We start from the raw sequence: 21387 nt of genomic DNA, 5'->3' as shown, positions 1-21387 counted from the left end.
AATTTACGATGCAGGTTTTGCCATGTGACATTTGTCATAGAATAAACCGTTTGGTTTGCTCTACGATGGATATTTTTGCAGGTTTCACTTCTTATGTCGTGTCAGTAACGAAGGCACTGTCCATCACTTATATTACTGGAAAAAAATTGGATCAGTGTGTAGTCTAAGTACAAGCTGAATGCCTATGATGAACTGCAGTTTGGTTTAACAAACACGCCACAATTAGTCCTTCTCGCGTTTAAAAGAAATGAAGAAAAAGACTGGATCACGGTCACGGAGCCTAGTCACGTTAGAAAGCTGATCATAGCAGACCAGACATGGTCACCGCTGCCTCGCACATCGGTACCACCTTCAGCAATGGATCGAGCACCGGTAGTTGCTCTTGCGCTGACAGCGGCAGAAGCTCAGTCTGATCCAGCTGAGGATTGGGCATCGACCGCGTCAGTGGATCAGGCTGATCTACCGGAGGATCGAGCATCGACACCGGCACCAGCTCCGACACCGGTACCAGCTCTACAAGGAGCACCATCTCCGGCAGCAGCAGCGGCACTACCATTCGCACCAGCACGGGCACCAGCAACGGCTTCGGCACCTGCACCAACACTTGCACTTGTATCTGCTCTGGCCCGTGCAGCGGCAACGGAACCAGCAGTTGCACTGGCAACAGACTGGGCTGCAGTTCGCACTTCATATACCAAAGTCCTTACAAAAACCGACATGTCCACCTTCTTGGTAAGCATTGGCCGCCCAAGTGCTTCGTTCTTTTTTCTTTCCATGTTGTTTCACATGATTCACTGTGTTGATCTAACTGTTTGTGTATGTCTTCTTGTTTGCAAACAGAGAATTCCTAAAGCAACGAGGGAGTCATTCAACAATCCGGGCGACCGTGGCCAAGTTTCTCTTACCATGCGCAGCCTTGGTGTCAATGAACCTGCTCAATATACCGTAAGTACAAAGGATGGTCGCATGATGATTGATGCTAAAGGATGGTCAAGGTTCAAATCTAAATCATATCTTGCGGTAGGGGATGATGTCAAAATTGAACTTCCTCGGCAAGAAGAGCTGGTCCAAATCAACTTTGAAATTCTTCAGTACTGCCAAACTGATATATCCGCCGGGAGATTTTGATGTAATACTCTGGCATGGTGAAACAAGTGTCCTGTGTGTATAAGTAGTACGACAGTATCGTTGATAGAATTGCAACTCTGATTGCTGGTTAGGAACTGTCGTTTGATTTCATTCCAACAGCTGTCATGCTTTATTCCTTGCGACAGCATCTAAAACCAGCGCCGTACCGACCGCTTGCAATATGAAAAGCACTGAGGTAGAACACATGCCCCCAAACATGCAGGCCCACCGGCCTGTGGCCCAAAGTCCAGAACCGTGAGCCTGTCTGAGTATTTCTCAGCTGAACCCCCATAATGCTTGTGCGTTGCACGTAACATCAAGATGCATTTGTATGAGTATTTTATCTTGTGAGAGAAAAGGATGAACGAGGGAAGGCCTTATTTGCAAATGTGGAGAGGTGTGTGGGTACCTTTTTGCAAAATTGTCATAGTTTCCTTCCTATCCGTCAGATATAAATCGGACGGCCTATATTGCAGTATGACAGGCACACCATCATCACCAACTCGTCTATACCGTGTTAAAAACAAACTTTGTTTTTTATAATTATATATGTTATATATATTCCCCTTGATTTTTCTTATGTATAAAGTTGTGATATAAAAGATCTTTATATTTCTTTACAGAGGGAATATCTCTGTGTCAAAAATATATTTATGTGTAATAACTAGTTACTCCTGTCTTTCTACTTCCTTGCGCTGATATGTGGGGCATCCGGCAACGGGGTCCACGTGCCATATGCACCAAATTAGAGTGCACAACTGCACGGTAGACACACCCCGGTCGTAGTGCCGCATTAATGCCCAATGAGCCATCAAATCACAAAAACCCCCACCTTTCCAGCCTGAATCCCTTCTCCCTCGTCTGCTTGTTCAGAGGAAACCCCCGCTCGGCGATTGCATAGGGTTTTCTCATGGAGAACCTGGTACGAATTCTTCATCCATCCCTGATAAACCCAAGTCCCTTGGTCGCGGGTACTCCTAGGATGGCAGCCGCCGCCATTGATGCATTTTTCTTCCTACTGAATCTAGTGTGTTTCATTTGCAGTGCCCAAAGTGCGAGGACCCTACAAGTTTCTGCGCCCTCGGCAAGACGCCACACTTGTTCCTTCTCATCCTAACACAGGATTTTAAAATGCGCACAGTATGTTCCTAGAATCCTCTTTTCTATCCGGGAGGGTGGGGTTTTTTGAACATGTTGTCGACTAATTTGGAAATTTGGGTTACTATATTTGGATAAAAGGTACTTGTACCATGGTCAACACTGACGTGAAGGAGGAAATTATTTCTAGATTTGGATATAGGGAATACATTGTGTTCTCATATTATTTTTCCCGCAGTGCATTCCTTGCTCTGCCAGAACACATGTACTCAAGATGCTCGGCCTTGCCATAACTGAATACACCAGTTTAATGGTAACAGTGAAGACAGGCCATGGATATAAGTTTCGAGTTGGGTTCATGAACCAAGAAGATCGCTGTTTTTTTATGGCCGAACTTGGATAAACTTGCTCAAGTGTTACAGACTGAAAGTTGGCGCATGAATGTTGATGGAAATAGCAGAACCTAGTCTCATCTTCACTGCGATCTTCCACCCTGACGTCGTACCAATTGTTCATCCATGTTAGTTTTGTATCTGGTTCTTGCTTCTTGCCTCGATTACTTCTTAATCCACCTATTCTGTCTAACTAATCACAATTTAACTTTAGAAGTAGCAACGAATTTCCCGCGAAGATGCTACTTCTAACTAATATTTTCTTATAATTGGTGGCACGTGTAGGTTTTTCCAGAGTTAAGCAGGCTACTCGTTTGTTATTCTATAAGAACTCGGTTGTTACTCATGGCACTGAAGTTGACTTGGACGACATCCACAAGTTCCTACACTTTATAGATCGTCTTGAGGTCCTTGTGGGGCGTTTCAATGGTGGAATCCCACATGGGATATGTGTGCCACTGCTGCACTCGTTGAATAGGTCCAACTGTGTTGAGAAACCTATGGTACGAGCTGTTTTCTGTTATATATCTTGTTCATAAACTCTTGCTTACGCACAGTTTTACAGCTGTGATCTTCTTGAAACAGGAACTGCCCAGTTCTATTGTTCCTATACAGATGCCTGACCATGGTCGGGTCAGACTTGCGCTTGGTCACAACATGATGTTTATGTCGACCTACTCCATTCCCCTTGGAGGTGAAAAGATACTTATTCATGGGTGGTCTCAAATAATGAAGGCCCGTACATCTTGGAGTATAGGACAGAAGATTATGTTCTTGCTTCTCCATGGCTCTAAAGCGAATATCCAGTGTATTGACCACATTGCGAGATGAAGCCGCTTTTAGAAGGTTGCGGATGCGCGGGGTGGCGCCTAGGCCTTGTCCTGGGGCTTGGCGGCCTCACCCTTTGGTTAACTGTAGGCAAAGTAGCACTGTTCGAGGCGTGCTTTGTACGGTTGAACCTGTATAAGTACTCATATTGCTTTCAGCTATGGTTGTTAAGTGCCCCTGCTGGTTTCAGTTAAGGTTGTTAAGTACTCCTGCTGCTTTTATAGTCTGTCGTGTTTCTTCAGTCATGTCTTCCTCCAACCGCCAAAACCAAACCAGCGCCACCGGGGCCGCCTGCTTCCGCCTCCCACGGCTGGCTGCGCCTCAGCGCATGCATCGCCGCCCCACCGTCTCCTAAATCGTTAACGCCGACCTCTGAGGCCTCGCCGTCGTCCTCCGCGCGCTTTGCTGCGCTCGCCGCGGCGCCGCCCTCTTGCGTTGTGAACATGGTCAACAAACAAGAGGAATCGCCAGAGGACTGTACGTGGAGAGGATGACAGTAGGGGCCCACCATGTCCATGGCCGGATGCAAGGAAGTTCCTCATTTTTTGTTATATATATACTCCATTGTCAGCGTATGGAAAAAGAAAATGTTTCCTGCTAGTGGTTTCCTGACATCTGGGACCCACGACATTGTCAGCGTATATAGTCAATAGACAAGAGAACAGCACAAGATTGACTGACACCTGGGACGTAGCTGCTCGAGCAGTATTTTTTGTTATTGTTGAGACGGAGCAGGGTTTCAACTGGGCTGTGGCCCGTCTAGCCCACGCTTATATTTTATGTTCACCACATGACCAGCCCAGCTATTTTCTTTTGTGAAAATGAGCCCAGTTTATTTTTTCTGAATAATACCCAATCCAGGCCTACCTATTTTTTACGCCCTCATGGGCTGCAACTCTTTCAAGATGCCTGCAAATCTTGAAAGTAATATGAAATGGGTTGTAAATATAAAAATAGATGACAAATTGGCAATTACTTTATAATTTCTATTTTTTCACATTTTCAGATTCCAATTTCACTGGGCTTTAACCTAATTTAAATATATCTTCAAAGTACTTTAAATCTGGCTTGGCATTTCGGTATTAAAAATAGTTTGGAACCCACAGAAATATGCGAAATTTCGTTTAAATTTTTAACCCTGGCCCTGGCCAACAAAAAAAACGGGCTGCAATAAATTGAATAAGAAGTTGCAATGAGCTATATATAAATTATTAAAAAAATAGGGAATGGTCTGACTTGTGGGCCTATTAACTCGACGCGTATGCAAGATTTTTTTACTTATTATATGTGACGCCCCCGATTTGACCATACACTAATCATGCACGCAAATGTGTACGATCAAGATCAGGGACTCACGGGAAGATATCACAACACAACTCTAAAACATAAATAAGTCATACAAGCATTATAATACAAGCCAGGGGCCTCGAGGGCTCGAATACAAGTGCTCGATCATAGACGAGTCAGCGGAAGCAACAATATCTGAGTACAGACATAAGTTAAACAAGTTTGCCTTAAGAAGGCTAGCACGAAAGTAGCAACGATCGAAAAGGCAAGGCCTCCTGCCTGGGACCTCCTAACTACTCCTCGAAGCCGAACTCCATGTAGAATCATCCTCGGGATCTCTAGCTCCTGGACTCCAGCATCTGGTTGCGACAATCCGGTATAGAAAAAGGGAAAAGAGGGAGAAAAGCAACCGTGAGTACTCATCCAAAGTACTCACAAGCAAGGAGCTACACTACATATGCATGGGTATATGTGTAAAGGGCCATATCAGTGGACTGAACTGCAGAATGCCAGAATAAAAGGGGGATAGCTAGTCCTGTCGAAGACTACGCTTTTGGACATCTCCATCTTGCAGCATGTAGAAGAGAGTAGATTGAAGTCCTCCAAGTAGCATCGCATAGCATAATCCTACCCGGCGATCCCCTCCTCGTCGCCCTGTTAGAGAGCGATCACCGGGTTGTATCTGGCACTTGGAAGGGTGTATTTTATTCAGTATCCAGTTCTAGTTGTCATAAGGTCAAGGTACAACTCCGGGTCGTCCTTTTACCGAGGGACACGGCTATTCGAATAGATAAACTTCCCTGCAGGGGTGCACCACATAACCCAACACGCTCGATCCCATTTGGCCAGACACACTTTTCTGGGTCATGCCCGGCCTCGTAAGATCAACACGTCGCAGCCCCACCTAGGCTCAACAGAGAGGTCAGCACGCCGGTCTAAACCTATGCGCGCAGGGGTCTGGGCCCATCGCCCTATGCACACCTGCACGTTGCGTACGCGGCCGGAAGCAGACCTAGCCCCCTTAATACAAGCGCGAGCTTACGGTCCAATGCGGCGCGCGCCACTCAGTCGCTGACGTCAAAAGAGCTTCGGCTGATACCACGACGTCGGGATACCCATAACTACTCCCACGTAGATGGTTAGTGCGTATAGACCAAATGGCCAGAAGCAGATCAAATACCCAGAACTCGTTAAGCGTGTTATTTATCCGCGAACGCCGACCAGGGCCAGGCCCACCTCTCTCCTAGGTGGTCTCAACCTGCCCTGTCGCTCCGCCACAAAGTAACAGTCGGGGGCCGTCAGGAACCCAGGCCCACCTCTACCGGGATGGAGCCACCTGTCCTTTCAGCCCCCTCATCAGAATCACTTGCGGGTACTCAACGAGCCGACCCGACTTTAGTCACCACATGTGTCAAGTATATAAAGTATATAGTATATACCCGTGATCACCTCCCGAAGTGATCACGGCCCAGTAGTATAGCATGGCAGACGGACAAGAGTGTAGGGCCACTGATGGAACACTAGCATCCTATACTAAGCAGTAGGATAGCAGGTAAGGGTAATAACTGTAACAACAATGACAGGCTATGCAGCAGAATAGGATTAACCGAAAGCAGTAACATGCTACTCTTCTAATGCAAGCAGTATAGAGAAGAATAGGCGATATCTGGTGATCAAGGGGGGGGCTTGCCTGGTTGCTCAGACAAGAGAGAGGGGTCGTCGGTGACGTAGTCGACCACAGGGGCATCAGCATCGTCACGGGGTCTACCAAAGAGAAGAGGGGGGAGAAACAGTAAATACATAGCAAGCAAGTACAAAACAGGACAACAGACAGAGCTAGACGTGTTCTAACGCGGTATGAGGTGATACCGGTGAAGGGGGGAGACATCCGGGAAAGTATCCCCGGTGTTTCGCGTTTTCGGACAGATGAACCGAAGGTGAAATGTTACAGGTTTGCTATGCTACGGATGTGTGGCGGACGAACGGGCTGCGTATCCGGATGCGTCTCGTCGTTTTGAGCAACTTTCATGTAGAAAGTATTTTCATCTGAGCTACGGTTTATTTTATATGATTTTCTAAAGTTTTAAATCATTTTAGAATGTATTTAATTTATTTAATTCAACATTATCCAGAATAGTGCATGTTGACGTCATCATGACGTCAGCATGATGTCAGCAGTCAACAGGGCGTTGACTGGGTCAAACTGACGTGCGGGACCCACCTGTCATTGACTGATTAATTAATTAACTAACAGTTTAATTAGTTTAGTTATTAGATTAGTTTAATTAATCAAAAATTAATTAGGTTAATTAATTCTTTAATTAATTAATTAATTTTAATATATTATTATTATTATCATTATTATTATTTATATATATTATTATTATTTTAATTCTTTTTTTCGTTCTCAGGGGCGTGGGGCCCCCTAGTCAGTGGCTCTGGAGGAGCCATAGCGGGTGTGGGCTACGGGCACAGCCCGAACGGGCGAGGGGGATACGGGCAACGGGCGCCAGCCCATCGGGGCCCTTGCCCAGGCCAGCAGCAGGGCGCCGGCGGCCAAGGGCGGCGCTAGGCGAGGCCGCGGCCGGTGCGAGGAGTAAGGCAGGCGCGGGTTGCCGAGGTCGGGCGCGGGTGGAGGTGGCCGCGGACGGCTGTGGCGGGGCGGCGAGCACGCATCGAGGCGGCGGGGCTCGCGCAGGCGCAGGTGGGCGCACGCGGGGTGCAGTAGGACGGTGGTGGTCGCGAGCGAGCGGCGTAGAGGCTGGGGCGCGAGGCACCCGCGGGCGCGGCCTGTGGTGCGGGTGGGCGCGGGCGCGCGTCTGCGCACAGGGCGACGACGGTCGCGGTGCGGGCGCGGTGAGCACGGACGCGCGCGTGCGGGCGCGTGGTGAGCGCGAGCGCGGACCGGATCCGATGACGGGGAGAGAAGAGGGGGGCGGACGAGGCTCACGGCGGGGAACGTAGGGCACAGGGCAGCGGGCTCGGGGAAGCTCGGGGTGGCCGGAGTCGGTGGCGGCGTGCGGCGGCCTGAGGAGGAAGCCCAGCACGGGGCGGCGTCGTGGGGGCGTCGGGGAGGCGCGAGATCCCGCCATGTCTTGGGCGAGGACAGCGGCGCAAGGACGGAGGAGTCCGGCGAGGAGGCGCGGTCGAGGCGGAGGTCAGCTCCGGGCGGCGGCGATCCGTTGACGGGGCCACGGGTGGTGGCTCGGGCCGGGGTTGTCGAGGCCGACGCGGGGAGGCGAGGTGGCGAAGGTGGTCGAGGTCCGGCAAAGGGCAGCACCAGCGTCGGGGCGCGGGGAAGGGTGGGTCGACGCGGGCGTCGAGGCGATGGGGGCGTCCGGCGACGAGGGCGAGGCGGCGGCGTCGCGGTCGTTGCCCCGATCCAGATGGGATCGGGGAGTGGGGGAGCAAGGGAGTGGGGAGGTGGAGGTTGTCGGTGGGGAGTGGGGGGGGCTGGAGTGGATAAGGGGACGGCTAGTGGGCCGGTTTGGGCCGGCCGGTTAGCTGGGCTGGGAGGCCCAGTGGGGGGTGTCTTTTCCTTTTTTTTTTTTGTGTTTTCTTTTATTTATTTTCCTTTACAGTTTTATTTTATTTCTTTAATAGTTATAGTTTTATAATAAGTTAAAGCCCACACCTAAATCGGAGTTGTAAAAAGTTTTTAGTGACTAAATAAACTAGTTTAATATTTGTTTATATTTAATAACACTTATATAATTGTTTTTGCTACTGTTTTATTCATCTCATAGTATTTAAACATTTTATAAAGGTGTGGTTTCTCCACCATAATTATCTGTGCAATATTTGGTTCACTCCGAACATTTTTGTTTTAATGTTTGAAAATTTTTGTTGTTTGCCATATTTTGAATTGATTTTTGAATCGGTTTTGAACTAACGAAGGATTAGAAACAGTAACTGAGGTGACGTGGCATCATTAGCAGAGTTTTACTGTAGCTTGATTATCCGGGCGTCACATTATATACGACAACAAACGATTCTAGCAGACGTAACCGTTGGATGGCAATCCAACGGCCGTCGTGTTTCTTCAATCTCTGATGTTCTTGCTCCAGCCGCCAAATCCAGCGCCGGCAGGACCGCCTGCTCCCGCCTCCCGTGGTCGGCTGTGCTGCCGCGCAGGCCTCACCGCCTCCTACTACTCCCACCGCTGGCCATGCCATCCCTCCACTGTTGTGGCTTTGCCGCCTCCGGGTCATTCCCTTCCTTGGTCTCGCCGTCGTCCATCGCGCTGGTGTTCTCGGCACGGCGTGGTCAACATTGTCAACAAACGACAACATCGGAAGAGGGGCGTACATGGAGAGGCTGACAGTTGGGACCCACATGGTCCATGGCCCCACGCAAGCAAGTACCTCCTTATTACGCCAAAAAGAATGAATACTCCCGCTGAGAGCTCGGACCCACCAGCTATATCTTCACACGCAAGGAAGTGCCTCCTTAAGACGCACAAAAAAACGAATACCCCCTGCTAGCTGGGACCCACCATAGTGGGAGGCTGACTTGTGGGCCTACTAAGTTGACGCGGACAGAGGGCTTTGTCAACTTAGTCAACAAACGATTCTATCACCAGTGACCGTTGGATTGTTAACATCCAACGGTCATCCTGCTTCTTCAACCTCTGATTTTCTTACTCCGGCCGTCCAAACCACCGCGTGCTCTTGCCTCCCGTGGCCGGCTGTGCTTCCGCAGAGGCCTCACCGCCCCCTATTACTCCCACCGCTGGCCAGGCCCAGCGGTGACAGCAGCCTCACACCGCAGCCGAACCAGTGAAGAGTGAACCCTCGTACTCCTCTCCGCGTGGGCATCCACTGCCGCGTCTTCCCCGGCTCCGCATCGTTCCCTTCCTAGGCCTCGCCGTCGTCTACCGCCTTGGTGCTCTCAGCGCGGCATGGTCAATGTGGTCAACGAACGACTTCCATCGGAAGAGTACTGTACGTTGAGAGGCTGACAGCTGGGTCCACGGCCGCAGCAAGGAAGTGCCTTCTTATTACGCGCAAAATAATTATTCCTCCACCTGACAGCAGGGACCCACCGGACGGGCCACCGTATTTCGCGGAAAAAAAACGTTTCCCCCCTCACTGCTGGGACCCACCAGCTACATCTCCGCACGCAAGGAAGTGCGTCCATATTACGGGCAAAAAAAATTATTCGCCCCCCCTGACTGCTGGGACCCACCAGCTACATCTTCGCACGCAAGGAAGTGCCTGACAGTCGGGACCCACCCGGTCGAAGCGTACGTAGCGTTGTCAGTCTGGTCGCGAACGTGTACGTACATACTGGTAGATCGGTCTGTCTGCAGGCTGCAGCGATGAACCGTGGCCATGCAAGGAAGGGCACGTGTCGTAGTAGAGGCGCGCACGTAGCATGTACACGTACGTACAACGGCCAAGGTGCAAGAAAGAAAATACGGCCACATACATAAATACGGGCGGGGTCTCGAACGCCTACTCGCACATACATACGGCCAGGGCTCGTGTACATGTCTGGGTCGGAACGGAGAAACTGTGTTGTCGTGTTCATGGGGAGCCAACCGGCTGGGTCGGAAGGAATGCGTCGTCGTGTTCATCGGGAGCCAACCGGCTTGGACGGAACAGGCGATGGAAACAAGGCCTGGCATACCGTAGAACGGAGGAAACGGCCTTGTGTTCGACCCGCCACGGTGGAAACGTGATCCTGTTCATCGGGAGGGGTCTGATGATACGTCTCCAATGTATCTATAATTTTTTATTATTCCATGCTATATTATATTCTATTTTGGATATTTAATGGGCTTTATTATACACTTTTATATTATTTTGGGGACTAACCTATTAACCGGAGGCCTAGCCCAAATTGCTATTTTTTTGCCTATTTCAGTGTTTCGCCGAAAAAGAATATCAAACGGAGTCCAAAAAACGGAATGAAACCTTCGGGAACGTGATTTTCGGAACAAACGTGATCCAGAGAACTTGGAGTCTATGTAAAGCAATCAACGAGGAAGGCACAAGGCAGGGGGCGCGCCCACCTCCCCCAGGCGCGCCCTCCACCCTCATGGGCCCCTCGTTGCTCCACCGACGTACTTCTTCCTCCTATATATACCTACGTACCCCCAAACCATCAGATACGGAGCCAAAACCCTATTTCCACCGCCGCAACCTTCTGTACCCGTGAGATCCCATCTTGGGGCCTTTTCCGGCGCTCTGCCGGAGGGGGCATTGATCACGGAGGGCTTCTACATCAACACCATAGCCTCTCCGATGATGTGTGAGTAGTTTACCTCAGACCTTCGAGTCCATAGTTATTAGCTAGATGGCTTCTTCTCTCTCTTTGGATCTCAATACAAAGTTCTCCTCGATCTTCTTGGAGATCTATTCGATGTAATCTTCTTTTGTGGTGTGTTTGTTGAGATCTGATGAATTGTGGGTTTATGATCAAGATTTCTATGAACAATATTTGAATCTCCTCTGAATTCTTTTATGTATGATTGGTTATTTTGCAAGTCTCTTCAAATTATCAGTTTGGTTTGGCCTACTATATTGATCTTTCTTGCAATGGGAGAAGTGCTTAGCTTTGGGTTCAATCTTGCGGTGCTCGATCCTAGTGACAGAAAGGGAAACGACACGTATTGTATTGTTGCCATCGAGGATAAAAAGATGGGGTTTATATCCTATTGCATGAGTTTATCCCTCTACATCATGTCATCTTACGTAAAGCATTACTCTGTTCTTATGAACTTAATACTCTAGATGCATGCTGGATAGCGGTCGATGTGTGGAGTAATAGTAGTAGATGCAGAATCGTTTCGGTCTACTTGTCATGGACGTGATGCCTATATACATGATCATACCTAGATATTCTCATAACTATGCTCAATTATATCAATTGCTCGACAGTAATTCATTTACCCACCGTAATACTTATGCTCTTGAGAGAAGCCACTAGTGAAACCTATGGCCCCGGGGTCTATTTTCCATCATATTAATCTTCCAACACTTAGCTATTTCTGTTGCCGTTTATTTTATTTTGCATCTTTATTTCTCTTTATCATAAAAATACCAAAAATATTATCTTATCATATCTATCAGATCTCACTCTCGGAAGTGACCGTGAAGGGATTGATAACCCCTTTATCGCGTTGGTTGCGAGGTTCTTATTTGTTTGTGTAGGTGCGTGGGACTCGCGCGTGGTCTCCTACTGGATTGATACCTTGGTTCTCAAAAAATGAGGAAAATACTTACGCTACTTTACTACATCACCCTTTCCTCTTCAAGGGAAAACCAACGCAGTGCTCAAGAGGTAGCAAGAAGGATTTCTGGCGCCGTTGCCGGGGAGTCTACGCACAAGTCAAGACATACCAAGTACCCATCACAAACTCTTACCCCTCGCATTACATTATTTGTCATTTGCCTCTCATTTTCCTCTCCCTCACTTCACCATTGTTGTGTTTATTCGCCCTCTCTTTTCCACTCACCTTTCTTTCGTCATGTCGGAATCAAAAAAGGTTGGGGGTTCTCTCCCGAGTTTTAGTACTTTGGACAATCCTTCTATTCTCTCTAAACTCATAAATGATGATGCTATGGAAAGACCTACCGGAGTTATCAATGAGAATCTTAATAATTTTGATGAAGATGATTCCAGAATTTTTCGTTATTTACTCGATGAATCTTTGAAAGATGCTTGAGATAGACTATTAAGGATCCGGGCCAGCTATCTGCCCCAACACCAAATTAAAATTTACTTAAAGAGCTTTTATGTTGCCCTACCTCTTCGCTTAAGCATGTCTTAGATTCTATATTTGAAGAAGGTTTTCTTGAAGGGGATGCTGTAGATACTTATGTAAAGATGAAAACTATATTTGGGCACCCCATGAATGAGAAGGTTGAATCTACATCTCTTTTGCTCTCCTACCAAAACGAATCTATCAAAGAGATGAAAGCTAGCTTAGATGCAAATTTCCGTAAAATACTTAATCTTTCTTCTACCATTAACAGCCATGTGCTTTATCAAAATAGAAAGATTAATGCCATAGATAATAAGTTTGCTCTTTTCTTCCCTAAAACCAAAGATGGCAATACCTAGATCTATCCTCGTTTTTATGCCTAGCTAGGGGCGTTAAACGATAGCGCTTGTTGGAAGGCAACCCAATTTTATTTTAGTTTTTTTTTGCTTTTTGCTTCTGTTTAGGAATAAATATTTGATCTATCCTCTGGTTATATTTTTTATGTTTTAATTAGTGATTGTGCCAAGTTAAACCTATAGGATCTTCTTGGATGATAGTTATTTGATCTTGCTGAAAATTCCAGAAACTTTCTGTTCACGAAAACAATTGTTTAAAATCACCAGAACGTGATAAAATACTGATTCCAATTGCAGTAGATCAATAAACAAATTGTCTAGGACTTCCTATTTGGTAGAATTTTTTGCGTTCCAGAAGTTTGCGTTAGTTACAGATTACTACATACTGTTCTGTTTTTGACAGATTCTGTTTTTCGTGTGTTGTTTGCTTATTTTGATGAATCTATGGCTAGTAAAATAGTTTATAAACCATATAGAAGTTGGAATACAGTAATTTTAACACCAATATAAATAAAGAATGAGTTCAATACAGTACCTTGAAGTGGTGCTTTGTTTTCTTTCGCTAACGGAGCTCACGAGATTTTTTGTTGAGTTTTGTGTTGTGAAGTTTTCAAGTTTTGGGTAAAGATTTGATGGATTATGTGACAGGGAGTGGCAAGAGCCTAAGCTTGGGGATGCCCATGGCACCCCAAGGTAATCTAAGGACACCAAAAAGCCAAAGCTTGGGGATGCCCCGGAAGGCATCCCCTCTTTCGTCTTCGTCCATCGGTTACTTTACTTGGAGCTATATTTTTATTCACCACATGATATGTGTTTTGCTTGGAGCGTCTTGTATGATTTGAGTCTTTGCTTTTTAGTTTACCACAATCTTCCTTGCTGTACACACCTTTTGAGAGAGACACACATGATTCGGAAATTATTAGAATACTCTATGTGCTTCACTTATATCTTTTGAGCTATATAGTTTTTGCTCTAGTGCTTCACTTATATCTTTTAGAGCACGGTGGTGGATTTGTTTTATAGAAACTATTGTTATCTCATGCTTCACTTATATTATTTTGAGAGTCATACAAAACAGCATGGTAATTTGCTTTAATTGTGAAATTAGTCCTAATATGCTAGGTATTCAAGATTAGTAAAAACTTTCTTATGAGTGTGTTGAATACTAAGAGAAGTTTGATGCTTGATGATTGTTTTGAGATATGGAGGTAGTGATATTAAAGTTGTGCTAGTTGAGTAGTTGTGAATTTGAGAAATACTTGTGTTGAAGTTTGCAAATCCCGTAGCATGCACGTATGGTAAACGTTATGTAACAAATTTGAAACATGAGGTGTTCTTTGATTGTCCTCCTTATGAGTGGCGGTCGGGGACGAGCGATGGTCTTTTCCTACCAATCTATTCCCCTAGGAGCATGCGCGTAGTGCTTGGTTTTTGATGACTTGTAGATTTTTGCAATAAGTATGTGAGTTCTTTATGACTAATGTTGAGTCCATGGATTATACGCACTCTCAACCTTCCACCATTGCTAGCCTCTTCGGTACCGTGCATTGCCCTTTCTCACCTTGAGAGTTGGTGCAAACTTCGCCGGTGCATCCAAACCCCGTGATAAGATACGCTCTATCACACATAAACCTCCTTATATCTTCCTCAAAACAGCCACCATACCTACCTATTATGGCATTTCCATAGCCATTCCGAGATATATTTCCATGCAACTTTCCACCGTTCCGTTTATCATGACACGTTCATCATTGTCATATTGCCTTGCATGCTCCTGTAGTTGACATTGTATTTGTGGCAAAGCCACCATGCATATTATTTCATACATGCCACTCTTGATTCATTCCCGGTACACCGCCGGAGGCATTCATATAGAGTCATACTTTGTTCTAGTATCGAGTTGTAATCATTGAGTTGTAAATAAATAGAAGTGTGATGATCATCATTCATAGAGCATTGTCCCCAAAAAAAGAGAAAGGCCAAAAGAAAAAAAGGAAGGCCCAAAAAAAAGGGGCAATGCTACTATCTTTTTCCATACTTGTGCTTCAAAGTAGCACCATGATCCTTATGATAGAAAGTCTCTTGTTTTGTCACTTTCATATACTAGTGGGAATTTTTCGTTATATAACTTGGCTTGTATATTCCAACAATGGGCTTCCTCAAATGCCCTAGGTCTTCGTGAGCAAGCAAGTTGGATGCACACCCACTTGAGCTTTCATACGTTTATAGCTCTAGTGCATCCGTTGCATGGCAATCCCTACTCCTCACATTAACATCAATTGATGGGCATCTCCATAGCCCGTTGATTAGCTGCGTTGATGTGAGACTTTCTCCACATAACCCCCAAAATTATATTCTATTCCACCCATAGTGCTATATCCATGGCTCACGCTCATGTATTGCGTGAAAGTTGAAAAAAGTTTGAGATTACTAAAGTATGAAACAATTGCTTGGCTTGTCATCGGGGTTGTGCATGATGAGAGCATTCTTGTGTGACGAAAATGGAGCATGACCAAACTATATGATTTTGTAGGGATGACTTTCTTTGGCCATGTTATTTTGAGAAGACATAATTGCTTAGTTCGTATGCTTGAAGTATTATTACTTTTATGTCAATATTAAACTTTTATCTTGAATCTTTCAGATCTAAATATTCATACCACAATTAAGAGGGTTACATTGAAAATTATGCTAAGTAGCATTCCACATCAAAAATTCTGTTTTTATCATTTACCTACTCGGGAACGAGCAGGAATTAAGCTTGGGGATGCTTGATACGTCTCCAACGTATCTATAATTTTTTATTGTTCCATGCTATATTATATTCTGTTTTGGATGTTTAATGGGCTTTATTATACACTTTTATATTATTTTTGGGACTAACCTATTAACCGGAGGCCCAGCCCAAATTGCTGTTTTTTTGCCTATTTCAGTGTTTTGCCCAAAAAGAATATCAAACGGAGTCCAAACGGAATGAAACCTTCGGGAACGTGATTTTCGGAACAAACGTGATCCAGAGGACTTGGAGTCTACGTAAAGCAATCAACGAGGAAGGCACGAGGCAGGGGGCGCGCCCACCTCCCCCAGGCGCGCCCTCCACCCTCGTGGGCCCCTCGTTGCTCCACCGACGTACTTCTTCCTCCTATATATACCTACGTACCCCCCAAACCATCAGATAAGGAGCCAAAACCCTATTTCCACCGCCGCAACCTTCTGTACCCGTGAGATCCCATCTTGGGGCCTTTTCCGGCGCTCCGCCGGAGGGGGCATTGATCACGGAGGGCTTCTACATCAACACCATAGCCTCTCCGATGATGTGTGAGTAGTTTACCTCAGACCTTCGGGTCCATAGTTATTAGCTAGATGGCTTCTTCTCTCTCTTTGGATCTCAATACAAAGTTCTCCTCGATCTTATTGGAGATCTATTCGATGTAATCTTCTTTTGCGGTGTGTTTGTCGAGATCTGATGAATTGTGGGTTTATAATCAAGATTATCTATGAACAATATTTGAATCTCCTCTGAATTCTTTTATGTATGATTGGTTATCTTTGCAAGTCTCTTCGAATTATCAGTTTGGTTTGGCCTACTATATTGATCTTTCTTGCAATGGGAGAAGTGCTTAGCTTTGGGTTCAATCTTGCGGTGCTCGATCCCAGTGACAGAAAGGGAAACGACACGTATTGTATTGTTGCCATCGAGGATAAAAAGATGGGGTTTATATCATATTGCATGAGTTTATCCCTCTACATCATGTCATCTTACTTAAAGCATTACTCTGTTCTTATGAACTTAATACTCTAGATGCATACTGGATAGCGGTCGATGTGTGGAGTAATAGTAGTAGATGCATAATCGTTTCGGTCTACTTGTCACGGACGTGATGCCTATATACATGATCATACCTAGATATTCTCATAACTATGCTCAATTCTATCAATTGCTCGACAGTAATTCGTTTACCCACCGTAATACTTATGCTCTTGAGAGAAGCCACTAGTGAAACCTATGGCCCCGGGTCTATTTTCCATCATATTAATCTTCCAACACTTAGCTATTTCTATTGCCGTTTATTTTACTTTGCATCTTTATTTCTCCTTATCATAAAAATACCAAAAATATTATCTTATCATATCTATCAGATCTCACTCTCGTAAGTGATCGTGAAGGGATTGACAACCCCTTTATCGCGTTGGTTGCGAGGTTCTTATTTGTTTGTGTAGGTGCGTGGGACTCGCGCGTGGTCTCCTACTGGATTGATACCTTGGTTCTCAAAAACTGAGGGAAATACTTACGCTACTTTACTGCATCACCCTTTCCTCTTCAAGGAAAAACCAACGCAGTGCTCAAGAGGTAGCATCTGGCGTACCGCAAAACGGAGGAAACGGACCTCCTACGGTCGAAACGGGGTCTTGTTGATCGGGAGGGGTGTGGCATACCGCAAAACGGAGGAAACAGACTTGTGTTGGAGCGCTACGGTCGGAACGGGGGTCCTGTTCATCGGGAGGGGTGTGGCGTACCGCAAAACGGGACTCCACGGGATACTGTTCATCTCCACCGTCGACCTCCTCCAGCCTCCACTTGCGATTGTTCATCCACGGGCTCCTGTTCATCCAGCCTCCACTGCGCGCTTCTCCGCCGGCTACTGTTCAACCAGCCCTCCACGGGGTCCTGTTCACAATTATTATCATAGAAGTGTCATAAGTATGACAGAAAAAAATTCATTCGACGCAAAATGTCACGGATGTGTCTTTTTTTATAGTGCAACCCCGCCCACCTCACCTCACCACCGACCGACACCATCACCACCTCCTCGTTGCCTATCACCACCTTGACGCCGCCAACCCGCCTCACCACCGCCATCAGTGCCTTCTATTCATGTAAGAGAGAAACGAGAGAGATTAGAGACTGGCAAGTGGGGCTTATATGTCAGGCTAACTATAGGGGAAGTTGTATTGGGATCTCTTACCACAACACATCTATGAAACCTAATAAATTTATTGAGAGAGCTCCAATAAACACTCACATGGGAAGATTTTTCAGAAGCTGTTGGCTATTCTCTAAAAGGGACCATCGTAAAATTCATAAAGTTGCAAAGTTCAATTGTTGTTGAAGTGTATAAAAATTGAAATGCTAAATTTTAGTATACTAGACATTTAATGCAGCTAAGGCAATTTCAATGCTCGCATTTTTTAAAAGTTACAAACTATATTTGTGACATGTTAATTTAACAATGGTTGTGCTTCTTTTAATTCTACTTCAATATGTCTTTCCACGAAAAGACCTGCGTGTCTTTCTAAGAAGAAATATCCGGCGGTCATGCAGATGGTCTGGCGTACGTAGTCATCGCGCGTGTGTCAAGGTCCAGCTTGCTTTTGTAACAGCAAACATCGTGTACGTAGAATCCATTTTTGAGAGACCTGGTCAACCAGCCTACATGCTCTGCAAAGATTTCAAGCTACTGCTGATTGTACATACATAGAACGTACATTTTATTTTACGAAGAGGATTAAATCTATTATAAAGATTTATCGAAAGTACAAAACACTCCAAACATAATAAAAATTTCATTAGATCCATGGAAAATCAATTCCAATTTCTCCGTTAAGCTCGTTAAGAGCATCTCCAACAGCCGCGCTACATGCGGCGCGCTAAAAACCTATTTGCAGCGTGCAGATCGCATGTTTTAGCCCGGCATGGTACGCTTGCTCCAGCAACCGCTGCAAATTTTAGCGCGCGCGAGCTGCTCCAGCAGCCGCTGCAAAAAATTACGCGCGCTCTCGCACAAACAACATATGCACTCCGAACTAATATAAAAAAATATATGCATAGATTAAAAAAACGATATGTAGATATTTCACAATGCGTACATAGTTCATCATAGCATAGATAAATAAAAAAACTAGTCCAACACAATAAAAAAACTATGGTGCAACTAGAACCTACTCCGAGTCGTCCTCATCATCATTCTCGCTGGTGTTTCCGAGGTATCGAGCCACACGTCTTTCCAACGAGTATCGTTTGAGTCAAAGAACGACTCCCCACCCGCGTTAACGAGATCGCACTACGATATGGCCAGTGCCTTCCGCCGACGCCTGTCCGCCCGCTCCGCGCGGCGCCTTGCCGTCCTCTCCGCCCAGAAGGTGTTTTCGTCAGCGACGTCCTGCGGGTAGCGTCGGCGCCACTCCGCCATGGCTCGCTCGTCCTCCTCGGCGATGAGGAGGCAGCGCTGCCGCCGACGGTGTTCCTCACGGTCCTGGTCTGTTATAAGACGAGGCGGAGAGGCGACGGCCTGCGCCTGCTCGCGCGTTAAGACGTCGTGGAAGTTCATCTGCGCGCGAGGCCTCTGGAGGTGCCACGCCGCCGCGTCGTACGCGCGGGCAGCCTCGTGCGTGGTCTCGAACGTGCCGAGGCCAAGGCAGACGTCGCCGGACCGGATCTCAGCGTAGAAGGCGCCGGAGGGGCGCTCGCGGACGCCGCGGTAGCCCGAAGATCCCCGGCGGCGCGACGGCATGGTGGCGTGTCGGTGGCGGGGCGAGGAAGCGGCAGAGGAAGCATAGGCAGCAGGGAGAGCGCGCGTGGCACTGTGGATAGCGACGGGAGGCCGCGTGGCGTGCGCCGCAATTTATAGACGCGCCGGAAGCGGTGCGCCAAATCTAGCGCACGACCGCCCGCTTTCTCCCTCGCGCGCAATCGTTTCCCCCGCGCGTTAATTTCCCCCCTCCGCTCACGCAAAAACGTCTCGCGCGCTAAAATGGCAGTTTACCGCGCGCGTCTTTTGGCGCCGCTGTTGGAGATGGTCTAAGTGATGCTGCTGATTGTAAATGTAAATGTAGTACAGCAGATCGGGCAGCGGACTAGTCTTCAACTCCTTGGGATGGCGCGGGCTCGCAGGGGCTGCTTCATGACCGTGGTGAACTCTAGCACCTCGGTCATGTCCACCTGCTCTCCGTCCGCCGGCGGCAACCACTCCAGCTCCCTCACGAGGCCCGCCACCAAGTAGGCCACGTGAAGCATGCCGAGCGTGTACCCGGGGCAAATCCTGCGGCCGGCGCCGAACGGCATCATCTTGATCTCCTTCCTCCCGGTGACGTCCACGTCGCACCCCTCGCCGCCGTCCAAGAACCGCTCCGGGCGGAACTCCCGCGCCGCCGTCCACACCGTCTCGTCGCGTCCCACCTCCGCGATCAGGATGTTCACCTCCGCGCCCCTGGGCACCCTGTAGCCGCCGATCTCTGCGCCGTCGCTCTGCACGCCGTGCGGGATGAGGAAGTGGACCGGCGGATGCAGCCGCAGCGCCTCCAGCACAACGGCGTTCAGATACGGCAGCGCCTGCAGGTCGCCCTCGCTTAGCTCCGGCTTGCTCCTGACCTCCTCGTAGACCCTGGCCTGCATGTCGGGGCGGTTTACCAGCTCCGCCATGATCCACTCCAGTACGGTCGCCGTGCCGTCATTCCCGGCGCTCAAGAACTCGGAGCAAAGGCTGACCACCTCGTCGTCCGTCAGCGGGCGGTCGCCCTCCTCGGGCAGTCGCAGCGCGAGGAGGGAGTCGGCGTAGCAAGGCGCCGGCGTGTCGTCGTCCCGCAGCCGCCTGGCGTGGATTAGCGGGACGAAGATCTCGCACAGCCTCCGGCGCACAGCCATGTGCGCAGCCCACCGCTTGCGGAAGAGCCTCTTGGTGAGGAACGGGCAGAGGTAGAAGATGGGGTAGCTGAGAATGCTACGCACAATCCACAGCTGCAGCTCCTGTATCTCGTCCAGCACCTCCGGGCCAAGCCAGGCGCCAAAGCTCATGTACACGATAAGCTCGAACATGGCGCGACGGAGCAATGGCCTCACCGTGACGGGCCGCGAGCCTGCGACTGCAAGGAGGTCGCCGAGGAGCCCGTCGCGCGTCCGCCGCCTCGCCGGCGCGAAGAGGCCGACACGGGCCGGGTGCAACATCACGGTGGCGAGGTTGCGGCGGACGAGGCGCCAGTAGGGACCGTAGGGCGCTGCATTGATGTTGCGGGCGCCGGAGGTGAACAGAAGCCCCGGCTCGAAGATGTCCAGGCGGTGGGCGAAGGTCGCGCCGCTCTGGACGAGGACACGGTGAGCGAGGTGGCGGTCGGAGATGAAGACGAGCGGGCGGAATAGGCGCACGGAGATGACTGGACCATGGCGAGCGTGCAGCTCGCGTAGGAGCTGAGGAAGGTCAAAGATGGACCGCCGGAGCGCCAAGAACTTGACCAGGAACAGCAGGGCCGGCGGGCCTGGAGGGAGCTCCTTGCCTTTTCGACGGCTATGCAGCATGAAGACGAGAGAGAGGGTGCTGAACAGGGGCAGGGATTGCCATGGCCAGCTCGTGAACTCCATTATTGAAGCTCTGGATCTGACACTGGGCTCTGGTGTGGTCTGTATGTTGTAGTGTATCTCCAACGCTGCCCACAAAACGAGCACGCCGTGGATCGGGGGATTAGCCGTCGACACGGATGCGGGAACCGGTCATTTAAAGCTATCGGCATACTGCCCGCTAGCAAAATAAATTTAAGTCCGCCTGAGAGGATCACATCATCGCCCGATCACAATAAAAAGAGACAAATATGTTAG

The 21387-nt window shown here is 48.1% G+C and overlaps 2 protein-coding genes across 2 annotated transcripts; both read right to left on the bottom strand.

Moving 5' to 3' along the window:
- Positions 1-18862: 18862 nt before the first annotated feature.
- On the bottom strand, positions 18863-19312 carry LOC109778244 (uncharacterized). The gene has a single exon (XM_020336790.1). The coding sequence runs from the start codon at positions 19310-19312 to the stop codon at positions 18863-18865; it is 450 nt and encodes a 149-aa protein (XP_020192379.1).
- Positions 19313-19558: 246 nt separating this feature from the next.
- On the bottom strand, positions 19559-21387 carry LOC109778245 (cytochrome P450 89A2-like). Its single transcript, XM_020336791.4, has one exon. It carries the CDS (start codon positions 21151-21153, stop codon positions 19663-19665), a length of 1491 nt encoding a protein of 496 aa, XP_020192380.1. The 5' UTR covers positions 21154-21387; the 3' UTR covers positions 19559-19662.

Source organism: Aegilops tauschii, chromosome 2 (assembly GCF_002575655.3).
Source record: "Aegilops tauschii subsp. strangulata cultivar AL8/78 chromosome 2, Aet v6.0, whole genome shotgun sequence".
NCBI classification, from domain to species: Eukaryota; Viridiplantae; Streptophyta; class Magnoliopsida; order Poales; family Poaceae; genus Aegilops; species Aegilops tauschii.
Note: the sequence above shows the minus strand (reverse complement) of the source record. Positions and strands in the feature narration are given on the sequence as shown.